This window comes from Pinus tabuliformis, chromosome 6 (genome assembly GCF_031772625.1).
Source record: "Pinus tabuliformis cultivar Carrire ecotype Pingquan chromosome 6, CPIR1, whole genome shotgun sequence".
Taxonomy (NCBI): domain Eukaryota; kingdom Viridiplantae; phylum Streptophyta; class Pinopsida; order Pinales; family Pinaceae; genus Pinus; species Pinus tabuliformis.
The window spans coordinates 59,741,779-59,754,663 of record NC_142292.1 but is presented as its reverse complement, the minus strand read 5'-3'; the positions used below and the strand labels follow the sequence as shown (position 1 = coordinate 59,754,663).

The 12,885-nt window shown below is 40.4% G+C and overlaps 1 protein-coding gene across 2 annotated transcripts in view; it reads right to left on the bottom strand.

The window, feature by feature from the left end:
• Positions 1-8,611, bottom strand: part of LOC149257217 (plasma membrane fusion protein) — a 205,739-nt gene extending 197,128 nt beyond the window's left edge. The window contains exon 1 of one of the 2 annotated variants that reach the window (XM_089413743.1): positions 8,243-8,611. In XM_089413743.1, the coding sequence (XP_089269869.1) occupies positions 8,243-8,540 (298 nt within the window). In that variant the 5' untranslated portion in view covers positions 8,541-8,611. The remainder of the gene's footprint in view (positions 1-8,242) is intronic. The other variant, XM_089413740.1, reaches the window with a different exon arrangement.
• Positions 8,612-12,885: the final 4,274 nt, after the last annotated feature.

Below are 12,885 nucleotides of genomic sequence, written 5' to 3'. Positions count from 1 at the left end.
CTCCTGAAGACAAGGCTTCAAAACAGGAGGAATCTCAAGAAGAAGAGGAGTTGACAGATGTACCTAATACCAGTGGAAGAACGAGCTGGGAACTCCGACAGATTCTACGGGGTGCAATAGGCTTCATTGGTGCACCCAGGAATAGTAAAAGGGAGCGAAGACAGCCAGACAGATACCAGGCCTTAGTAGCTCAGGTTGGGGAACCTTCTAGTTTTTAGGAGGCCGTTCAGCATCAAGTATGGTTGGATGCTATGGTGGAGGAATACAGCTCTATAATGGTCAATGACGTCTCGGAAGTGGTACCTAGGCCTCATGACAAATCAGTGGTAGATTCGAGATGGATCTACAACGTTAAATATGTTGCAGACGGCTGTGTGGAGAAATACAAAGCCAGGTTCGTGGCTAAGGGGTATGCTCAGAAGGAAGGGATAGACTATGAAGAAACCTTCGCCCCAGTATCCAGGTATACTTCTATTAGGACTGTAATATCTCTTGCAGCACAGATGGGGTGGGAGATTCATCAGATGGATGTCAAGGCCACATTCTTGAATGGGGTAATAGAAGATGAAGTATACATCGAACAACCAAAAGGTTTTGAGACACATGAGAAGAAATCTCATGTATGCAGATTAAAGAAAGCCTTATATGAGCTGACACATGCACCTAGGGCATGGTACGGTCGAATTGATGACTACTTGCAGAAGATGGCGTTCGTCAAGAGTGATGCAGACCCTAATCTCTACTATCTGGTTGTGGAGAATGAGCCTCTAATCCTAGTGTTATATGTGGATGATCTCTTCCTGACAGGATCATCCAAGCTCATCATAGACTGCAAGCAGAACCTAGCCACAAAATTCGACATGAAGGATTTGGGACAGATGCATTATTTTCTGGGGTTGGAAGTTTGGCAGCAAAAGGGTGAGATCTTCCTGGGACAAGGGAGATATGCTATAGAAATATTGAAGAGATTCAGGATGCAGGACTGTATAACTATGGCTACTCCAGTGATCACCAATTGGAAAAAGATTGATGCATTAGAAGACAAAGATGTTGATCCCACCTTGTACAGACGGCTTATAGGGTCCCTGGTGTATCTGGTCAATACCAAGCCAGACATGTGTTACGCTGTCAACACCCTCAGTCAGTTCATGGTAGAACCTAAGAGGCCGCACTTGGCAACAACCAAACATGTTCTCAAGTATATAGAAGGAATAGTCGAGCATGGACCATTGTACACCAAAGGCAATGACATCAGGCTGAGTGGGTTCACTGATACAGATTGGGCTGGAAGTTCAGTAGATCGGAAAAGTACAACTAGGTACTATTTCAACATTGAATCAGGAATGAGCTCCTGGTGCAGTAGGAAACAGAAATTCGTGGCTCTGAGCTCAGCTGAAGCAAAATATATGGCAGTTAGCACAGCTTTGTGCGAAGCCATATGGCTTAGGAAATTGCTTGTGAATCTATTCACGAGAAAGATGGAAGCGACTAGGATCATGTGTGATAATCAGAGTTGCATCAAGCTCTTTGAGAATCCAATATTTCATGATTAGTCGAAGCACAATGATATCAGGTGTCACTTTGTCAGAGACTATGTCCAACGAGGGGCAGTACAGTTGAAGTACACTCCTACAAGAGAACAAGTGGCAAACATCCTCACCAAGGCTCTAGGAAGAACAAAGTTTGTTCATTTCAGGGAGAAGATGGGGATGGTAAAGAATCCATTTCAATAATGGATAAGCATCAGAAGTTGCAGTGTAACAGTTAGCAATGGCAGTGGCAGTGTCATGGGCAGCAGTACAGTTGAGGTACACTCTTATAAGAGAACAAGTGGCAGACATCCTCTCCAAGGCTCTAGGAAGAACAAAGTTTGTTCATTTCAAGGAGAAAATGGGGATGGTAAAGAATCCATTTCAATAATGGATAAGTATCATAAGTTGCAGTGCAACAATTAGCAGTGGCAGTGTTATGGGCAGCATGTTGCAGCAGATTGAGAGGGAGTTTCAGTACAGGAGCAGCAGTGGCAGTGGCAGTGGCAGTGTCATGGGCAGTAGTACAAGATGCAGCAGTGCAAGGGATGTGAGGCAGCAAGCCAAGCATTAGCACAGGTACCGATGCAGAAGATCAATGTGATGTTTCTATAGTGAAACATTGTTAGAGCACATTCCTCGCTAAGAGGGAGTGTTGATTTTTGGTAGCATCGAATTTGCTATAGCCTTGAAATTTGGAGGAGAGGCTAAGGCACGTGAGATCTCCAAGACTTAGAAATCGTTTTGAGAAATTCCATCTAGATGAGGAGTTATTAAAATAATTAATATTTTTAACGAGTTTCTATGTCTAAACTTAGGAAAATAAAAATATTAATGGGTATTAATAAAGATAAGGATGAGAAGCTTCTAAGAGACAAGGATTAAGTCTGTTTCAATCTTAGCCGTTGATTAGGGACTTAATCTCAGTCGTTGATTCATCAATAGGAAAAGTATAAGAGAAGACTTGAGGGTCATTTGGAGACACACCGATAGATACTCAGTGTCTCAAGGAAATTCGATTCTCAAGGGAGAGGAGATCGATTTCAGAGGGAGTTGCAGGGTGGAGGAAGAGGAGGGCTTTAGCAGCAGGCACTGATCAAGGAGGAGGTGACGCAGGGGCAGTGGAAGATAGCACAGAAAGGGAGACGCAATCTAGAGGAGAGACGTAGTGCCTACGCAGGCTGACACAGAGGGATGCAAAGCCACTTAGTGCCACGCTGGGTCAATTAGAGTGACGCAAGGGTGATGCAGTAGTGAGAGCAGGGGCTCCAAAGTGTCAGATGGTCTCAGAAGGAAAGTCTCGAGTGTTTTCTTTCAGTTTCTCTGTAAAATCATTCCTTGTAAAAGCAATTGTTGTTGAAGATTAATAAAGCCATCATCGGCTGCACCCGTTTTCCCGCATTGGGTTTTTACGGGGACAATTGTACAAAAATAACTGTGTTGATGTGATTGATTCTTGTGCATGTATTTTTCTCTGCGTAAATGTGTGATAACTGCAGTAGAATTTATTTTAATGTTTACTGAAGGAATTTCATAAATAACTTATTGAGAATAATAAGTAGGTGAAATAAATTAGTTGTTGCAGTGATAGAATTTCAGTTTAGAAATTTTCACACGTTGTTTTTGTCTGCGTAGAACAGTGTCTAAGGGGACTAAACCAAGGTAGAGGGAAGCACTACCTCGACAAATTTCTAGCCAAGAAATCTAGATCTGGGTTGCAGTAGCAAAGGAGGATTGGAGAGGAGTGATTCGATAGTTGGCAGAGAAGAGCAGAGATGGCAGTGAACGGATTGAGGGATCGGGACAGATTGGACGAGGCTTCTAATTTTGTCATATGGAAGGCTAGGATCCTTGCAATCCTGGATAAACACAGCATCAAGCACTATGCCTTAAAAACAGTAACTTTCCCAGTTGACCCTGATGTAAATGAGAAGTATGAGGAGGCCATGGCGAACTTGCGAAGGTGAAATGCATGATCCTAGAAGGGGTCAAGGATCATGTAATACCACATATTGCTGAGAAGTCAACAGCAAGGAAGATGTGGAAGACCCTGACCACCTTATACTAGGGCTCTTCCGTGCAGCGGAAGATGTTATTGGAGAATCAGCTGACATCATATCAGATGCAGAAAGGAGAGGAGATAGATCACTTCCTTCTTAAGTTGCAAGGAATTTGCAACCAGCGTACTTCCGTGGGGTCTACACTGGATCTAGAGTTTATGGTCAGGACTGATCTGAATGTAGTCTCCGAGGACTGGGAGACGTTTGTCCAAAGCGTTTTGGGCAGAGGACTCTCCCGATGTGGGCAGCTCTTAGACAGGAAGAGATTAGGCGGTTGACCAAGGCGAGGAGTAGCAGTAAGGGAGTTCGAGTCAAGAAAGAGGAGGACAGGGGGTTCAAAAGAGAAAGAAGAAAGATATCTCCAAGGTCAAGTGCTTCAACTGCGGGGAGCTGGGACATTATGCATCTCAGTATCCCACGAAGAAAGGCAAAGGAGAAGCTTCTGACTCTAAGGCAACTCCAACAAAGGTGGAGAAGGATGTTGAGACTGATGACGATTGTGCCTTGAGTGCTCATGCACCTCTAGAGAAGAGGTGGAGAGACATACAGCTGTAGTCGAGAGGACTACAGAAAGAAGGGGCAGGATCCTTCAGGTGCCCAAACTCTTGGATCACATCCGGCTATGGGAGCCCTTAACGACAGTAGCATGATGACAGGTGTCGAGTCCAGCAAGATGTGATGGAGCAGCAAGGCAGTGCTAGAGTGCAGAAATCCGTAGCAGCGCAGTGGAGGTTGCAGCAGTGCTAGAGGCACAAAAGAGGTTGCAGCAGCGCAATGGCAGTAGAGGGAGCATAGGATAGCAACAGAGGTGGCTTCAGCATCAGGAGGCTTCCAGACTGACCAGGATGTAAGTGATTGGGAGAAGTCAGTTACTTACTTCTCGATAACTGAGTTGCAGTGCAATAGTTAGCAGTGGCAGTGTTATGGGCAGCATGAGGCAGCATTTTGGGAGGGAGTTGCAGTACATATGTAGCAATGGCAATGGCAGTGTCATGGGCAACAATACAGGAAGCAACAGTGCAGTGGATGTGGGGCATCAGGCCAAGCATCAGCACGGAGGACTGATGCAAAAGATCAATGTGATGCTTCCATGGTGAGGCATTACTAGAGCACATTCCTCGCTAAGAGGAAATGTTTATTTTTGGTAGCATCGGATGTGCTCTAGCCATGAAAATTGGTGAAGAGGCTAAGGCACATGAGATCTCCAAGACCCAAAAATTGTTTGGAGAAGTTCCACCCGGAAGAAGAGATATTATAATAATTAATATTTTTAATGAGTTCCTAAGTCTAAACTTAGGAAAACTAAAATATTAATGTATATTAATATAATATGGATGAAAAAGTTCTAAATAATGAGGATCAAGCCAGATCTAATCTTAGTCATTGATTAGGGACTTAAACTCGGTCGTTGAATCGTCAACAGGAAAAGTATAAGAGAAGGCTTGAGGATCAGTTGGAGACACACCAAGAGAGATCAAGAATTCGATTTTCTGGTGCAAGGTTCGTTGAGGAAATCGAGTTAGTGATAAGTTGCAGCGAGGGGCAGTTCATCAAGGGATTTTCAGCCAAGGTTGAAGAATACATAGCAGAGAGGCAGTGCGGTGCAGGAGAGACAGCGCAAGCCCTAGAGGGGCTAACGCAGAAGCAGCAGGAGCTAAGGTAGAGGACGCGGAAGGCCGTAGAGGCCGACGCAGAATCCGTAGGGGCTGACGCAAGCAGTGTAGAGGGCCGTAGACGCGGACATTGGGCTTCAGAGGCAGCGCTGGGGATATTTTTTGGGGCAGAATTAGAGCAGATCAGCTAGGAGAGGGTGACACAATTCCAGAGTAGTGCTTGGAGAAAAGGACTATTTGATCCAAGAAAATTTGGAGAAAAGGACTATTTGATCCAAGAAAATTTGGAAGATATACAACAAAAAAGTAAACCCTAATAATCCAAGGTATTCATTTGTTGGAGGATTCCTCAGAGAGCGTAAACCCATCTTGAGGGACTTAAGTGAAACGCTGAACACTAGTTTGCAAAAACCTCATGAAACCAAGACGATCAATTCTTCATCATGGATGATAGAAGTTTTAATTGTGAGGATCCAAACCTCCAAGACTTAGAACTAAGCACCCAGATTGATGGAAATGAAATTTGTATGATATGGCTCAAGATTGAAGCCAAACAATAATACAAGTAATGGCCATCATAATTGAATTAATGTCTTATCATTCAACATTAAACTTTGAGATTTCTTAGCAAAGTCTATCTTGACAAAGCAAGAAATTCATCATTAATGCTTGTTTAACTTATTAACGCTAAATCTAACTGAGGAAGAAACATTAACCATGGTTAAGATTGTATTAGAACAGATCAAATGATGTGAATTGAAAATTCGCTTCCAAGATATTTCATCATAGGAAATCCAAATCAGATAGTGAATACATAGTTTATTAAAGTAATTAACTAAAAAATGAAAAAAGAAAATTAAACATCAACTTTAAAGTTTAAATATACCTCTCCACATCGTTTGTTGTTTGAGATAGCACTCCTGGTACTGATACCGAAGTAGTAAGGATGCTCGTCATCAAATGGGCATATAGCTCAATAGTAAAGTAACTTATTGGCTGGAGACATATCTTGAGATCGATTCCTAGGCTATCGAATTTTCAAGATACTATCAGAGGGAAAGTACTGAGGTTTATTGGTGGTGGGTAGGGGTCTCAATGTTGCAAACATCTCAATTTTATCTGGATAAAATTGAGAAATCGCGATTTTTTTTTAGCCTAGACCATGTTTGCTGATTTATTTTTGCCAATATTTTAGTGGTATCTTAATTTTGCCTTTTTATCCATTTTTTTAATGATATTTTGGTTTTCCAAACCCTTTTGGATTTTATCTCAACGCCAATATTTGCAACATTGCCCTTGAGCCAAAGTGTTTCCTAAAGAAGTGTTGGAGATAGCAATCCATACCTAGATATCAAATGGGGAAGGATGCTTGCCATGAAAGTGGAATGTAGCCTAGGGCAGATCAGTCCACTGGAACGGGTCAAGTCCCTAGTTTGATTCCTAGCGCCTCCAATTATCAACCTCGTATCGGAGCGATGTGTTGAGCTTTATGGGTAATGGATAGGAGCCCCGAAGTGTGGCTTGAAAGGAGATATTGCAGATAACAATCCAAATCTTTATATCAACTAGTAAGAATGCTCATCCTGAAAGGCACATGTGGCTCAATGGTATAGAAGACCACTAAGTGGGGGGATGTCTAGGGTTTGGTTCCTGGTTTGTCCAATTATCAACATCATAATATAAATAGGTGTTTAGGATGCCTAAGCCAAACTGTGGCTTGAATGGGGTTGTTGGAGATTGTCATCCCCACCTTAGCATCCAACTAATAAGGATGCTCGCCATGAAATGGGCACATAGCTCAATGTTGGAGCATCCAGGCGGTGTTGGAGATAGTATGCCCAATTGGTAAGGATGCCCGTAATGAAAGGGGCATTTACCTCAGTGGAAGAGCAACCCACCAAGTGAGGGCACGTCTTGGATTTGATTATTAACATGATAATAGAACTAGGTGTTTAGGTTCACTGGAAATGGCTAGGATACCTAAGCCAAAGTGTGGCTTCAAGGTGGGTGTTGGCCCTTGGAGAGAGTAATTCACACATTGACATCTAATTGGTAAGAATTCCTATCATGAAAGGGGAATGATTCATATGGGGAATGTGGCTCTGTGATAGAGCAGCCCAAGGGTCGGGGGCGGTCCAACGTCCAATTCCTAGCTTGTTCAGTTTTCAACATCTCTGACGACCCCATACTCCAATTTGACTAATGGTTTTATCAAATGTTAACAGAGCAGTGGGGCTGTAATTGATATGACAACGCCAGCCACGGGAAGCGTAGGATTGAAGGCAACTAGACAACAAGAGAAACTGCGCTAGTAGGGAGAGATGGCCTTCTTCGAAGAATGAACAACAAAAGCATTTGCCAACATCATCAGAATTACCCAACACTCAACACTGGGGGCAGGATCATTTAGGAATACCAATCAGATTCAGGTTTTCTTGCTATCAATAAAAAAAAATATTGCCATATCAATACAAAATATTGCCGTGATGGCAGCCAGAGGGGTTGTTTTTTTTGTTTTCACCCTAGTGAATTGGTAATTTGTTAATTTGTTGGAGTAATCTGAAGATCAAATTTATCGTCAAATTTAGCGTCTGCCATTATAACACTAACCGTGTCTGCCACTGTAACACCAACTATATATCCAACATTCCGCAAGCCAGATATAACAGTAATTTATTACTTAACCAGAGAGAAATTCCTACTCCTTGGGCCTTATCACATTGGTATTCCATTGTTCTAACCAGTCAATCATCCCACGAATAGACATTTTATGTATGGTTTTAGCCCGTATAGCCGGCACACTCAAGTTTACAAAGCTGCCACAAAAGACATTTAAGACCAAAAAAAAAAATGAACGTTGTTACCCGTTTTCAAATAGAATGTAATTATCAGTTAATGCCTTTTAACTTGGTGTATAGGTTTTAGACCACTACACGAAAATTCTACAAAGTGGCCAATTACAGACATTTCAGACAATAACTGAATATTGTTCCCTGTTTTGAAATAGAATGTAAATATGAGTGGATGTTTTTCAACTTACAAATGCCCAAAGAGAAAGCTAGTGCAGGTTTACAATCTGCAGCAGGCAAAACTGAGACAGCGAAGCCGCCCAGCAGAGTAAGCAATGCATTGTTCATGAGATTTCTCCTCGTCTCCAGTTGGGTGTAGAAATGAGTGTGAGCTTTTTCCATGTGTATGGAAATTGAAGGCAAGCAGGATGACTTGCCAGTTGACTGAGTTGAAAGACATGATGATGGATTAGGTGGAAAAGAGACTGCAGAAGAAGAGTGCAAGGGGAGGAGAGCGTCAGGGAACAGAGCAGCGCAAACACGCTCCATGTTCAATATCTATTGAGATGATCGTAGAAAGTGGATAACGCTTTATTGATCCTCTATTTTGCTTTTCAACGAGTTTGCCCATTGTTTATATCCATAAAATTGATGTGGTCCGGAAAATAACTCTAATATGTTTGCAATGCAGTTAACCGTTTTATGGTGCAAGGGAGTTATGTGACCGTGGAAGGTTCAAAGTTTTTCATATTTGTATTATGTTCTTAAAATTAGAAGGATTTTTATTTTTAGGCGGAGTTACTCAGCTAAAATGAATGTTTTAAAATAGTTGGGACGAGTTTAAGTTATATTTAAAATAATTTGACCCAAAAAAAATGAAATCTGTGTGATCCCTTTCATAATTTACATTAATTAAATCTATTTTTATTTTAACCATTTAATAATAATTGTGTTAAAATTATTAAAGCGATAATTTATTTTTTATTTTTTATATTATTTGTTATAAGTTTTTTTTGGTATTAAAGGAATTAGTAATTTGACCATGTCTTTACTCTCATGACATAGGGTTGAATTTAGCCGCTATCAGTGTAACTCTAAGGTTTACATAATCCTCTTCTTCGTAGATCGGGTTACTCGGGGGATTTGAATCTTGGATCTCTTAGTTTACACAATACTTCATATCACAACAATCATCAATTGAGCTGCCCTTGGAACAATATTTTATACTTCATATTACTTGTATCATTTGTTATATATCTGCGATGATGATTACAAAAGTTTACAAATGCAATTTTCGTAGAAGAATGGATCAAAATTAAACTTATAATATATAAGATTGTGTAAATAGTATAAGACCAAATTTCATTACGTGGATAGGCGTGGTCTATATTGGAATTAGGGTGCATGAATTTTGATTATTTACAAAATAAAAAAAATATGGATGGCTTAGATTTAATAGTGTGAGAATATTCTTCATCTTATATATTTGTTTGATATGAAATGATTCTCAACATATTTTATGTTTCAAAACATATAACATGTACCAAATTTGAAAATATTATTATAACAAATATCCTCCACTTGTACTCTGGTTCCATCTACTTGCCTCCCTGATCAAGAATGGGGTCACGTTACAAGCATTACGAATTCACCTTCTTTTCCTTGTTGAGTCGATTCAATTGAATTGTTTCGGACATCAAGCTTAGGAGGTGAATTGTTTCCGAGAATCAACCATGTTTATCCACTCATTGCGTCATTCTCAAGGTTTTAGGAATGCGTGATTGTGCAATGATTTGGATAATATGGAGGATGAAAGGTAATTTCGAATACTTTGGTTTCAGTTACAAGATTTTAATAATGCATTTCTTTGCTTTATTAATATTCATATTTTTTTGTGTATCCACAATAGATATTTTGGCTAAAACAACCAACAATGACAATTGGTTACCTCTTGTCGGGAAGAGAACTAGGCATGACTCAGGGCCTTTGGCATTGGGTTTCTTGAGATGACTCCAGTTTCGGTTTGTTTTTCATTTTTCTTATTGTTATACTCAAATTGATATGCTCATGTTACATATCATGATTTCAAATTTGAGGAGCTAGCGGCATTAATAGCAGCGATTTGGTTGGAGGTCCGCGATCAAAATGACTATAGGGTTTTATCCGTGGGTAGCGAGTATAAGATAATGTTTATGCTAAAATTTGGAGAGTATGCCTAGGGATGGAATCTGAGGTCATTTAGGTTTTCAATTATGGCTCAAGATGGAGAAGAGATTGAAATAGAGCAACTTCTAGGGGAGCGAAAACAGGAAAGATTGTGTACAAATATTGATGGATGGACTGAAGTGGTTGTCGGAGAATTCACAATGAGAGCGAGAGAAGATAATGGTGATTCTTCCAGCATCAAATTTTGTATTGGTGTTTTTGTTTAGGATATGTCAAAGGTTCACAAATATTGACCTATTTACAAACTTTGACCTTTATCGAATTAGGCTTTTCATCAACGTGCGCACCATGTATATATATATTAGGGTTTCGATGTTGATTTTCACATTGCTCTATGCTTTTTCAATTACTCTAGCAATTCAATTCTTCAATTAGAAATCTTTCACTAACAATTAATACTTCTAATTATCAATAATAATTGAAGATAGAACAGTGAATGAATGATAAGAGGAGACAATCAACACATCACAAGAGACACTTACTTGGTCAAAGACTAGGGGAAAACCCTTTGAAATTCTTCTTCTATTAGATTGTCATAAAATGCTCAGTAGAGAGTACAATGAGCCCAAGTCCATAAATGAGAATCAAAGTCAAAGTATTGACATGTTCAACAAATCTGCCAACCAATATCCAAAATATGTGTCAATAGTCAAGTTAATGCAATCAAAGATAACTGCGCACTTCATGTTTACCCTTCGCAATTCCTGTTCAAACTTCGCAATTCTTTTTCACCCTTCGCACTTTTGTTCAAGATTCACTTTTAGATAGAACAAAACTCCAAAAGGTAGAAGAAAAGATATGTGATGATGATGTCCAAATGAGTTTGAGGTCACTTAAATTTATATTCTTCCAAGGGTGTCCAATTTTCTTTAGGGCTGACCTGATAAAATGTGCATATGTGGGCTTTTCTTCATAAGTACACTTTCCCTAATCCAAATTGAGTGCTTCAATAGTCAAAATTGGTCCTCTCGAAGAGAGGAATCTAGTCCCATGGTTGGAATTTATCACTGAGATGCCAAAATTAAAACTCCCTCTAAGCTTGGGAGAAATTCAAACTGCATCATGCCATGTGTATCATGTCGTCATATCATGTCCCATCTTTGCTTAACTCTATTTGTTGAAACATTATCGAATCTAAAGAAGAAGAATCAAGGAGCATTAGCTACCACCCTCTATAATGTCGGAGAGCACATCTCAATCTAAAAACAATATCAGGGAGCACATCTCAACCTGAAACTACATCAAGGAGCATATCTCAACCCAAAATCTCATGGGGGAGCTAAACATCTACAACCACATATCGAGTAATAGATGATATAGGGGTGCACATATCAACCCATCTTATTTCCCACTAATCGTCCCAACAATTACCCTCAAGAGTCATGTGGTGGAACCTCTGCATCATAATCAGCTTGGGTTGTACATCCCCAAGTACACTCTCAACCCGTTGGCCAAATGGGGAGCGGTAATCCCAAAAAGCCTAACTTGTGGGTATGATGCCAACTAGGGTATACTTTGCAAAGATCAATATAGGGGAGCAACATCTCCAGCCCTATGGGTAACAGATAGGGGAACAACATCTACGACCCTATTGTCTAGAGATCCCTCAACCCCAGGAGCCCTCCATCTAAATTCCTCACCCTGGGAGCTCTAACAAGGTGGAAGAGTCAACTCAGTGTTCTCAATCAGTGATGCCCCTTATCAGGAGGGGTCACATCCATCAGTCCAAGCTTCTCTTTGAAGACCAATAACTTCCCTTTCGGTAAATCCTTGGTGAGAATATCTGCAATTTGCTCATCTGTCGATATATGATGGAGTCTAACGGCTCCAATATGCACCATATATTGAATGTAATGATATCTAATCTCAATATGATTGGACTTGTCATGAAATATGGGATTTTATGCCAGACGAATCCCACTTTTGTTGTTGAATATATCACTGTAGTGTCTAGGACCTGCTCAAATATCTCTCCAAAGAGATTCCTTAACCAAACTGCTTCGCAACTAGCCATGCTAGCGACAATGTACTCTGCCTCGACGGTGCTCAATGCTATGGACTTCTGCTCTATGCTCATCCAAGATATCATGGAAGATCCAAGACTAAAACAACATCTAGATGTACTCTTCTTGTCAACAACATTTCCACCCCAGTCAACATCGGTATATCCATGGAGTTGAACATCTCCGAAAATATATCTCAGACCAAGGGTGATCATCCCATGCAAATATCTCAAAATGTGTTTGGCAGCAATCCAATGTGGATGGAGAGGCTCAGTCATGAATTGACTTAATGTGAATCACCAAATCAGGTTTTACAGTATCTCCACATAACTTCTTGAAATTAATTTTCATCAGTGTGGGAAAGGACGTACATTCTGTCATTCCAAATCTCTCCAACAACTTCATGACATATTTTACTTGTGAAAGGAAAATTTCACTAGACCTTTGCCACACCTCAAGGCCTAGAAAATAGTGCATGAGTCCAAGGTCCTTCATCTCGAATTCAAAAACTAGTTCCCTCTTACACTTGATCATAAGGGGCTCACTACTTGTCAAGAATAGATCGTCAACATATAAAACCAAAATCAACAACATACTTTGGACTACCTTGAAGTAGAGGTGACATTGCTTCTTGTGAATCCTAGCTTCACAACTCATTGTCTCTC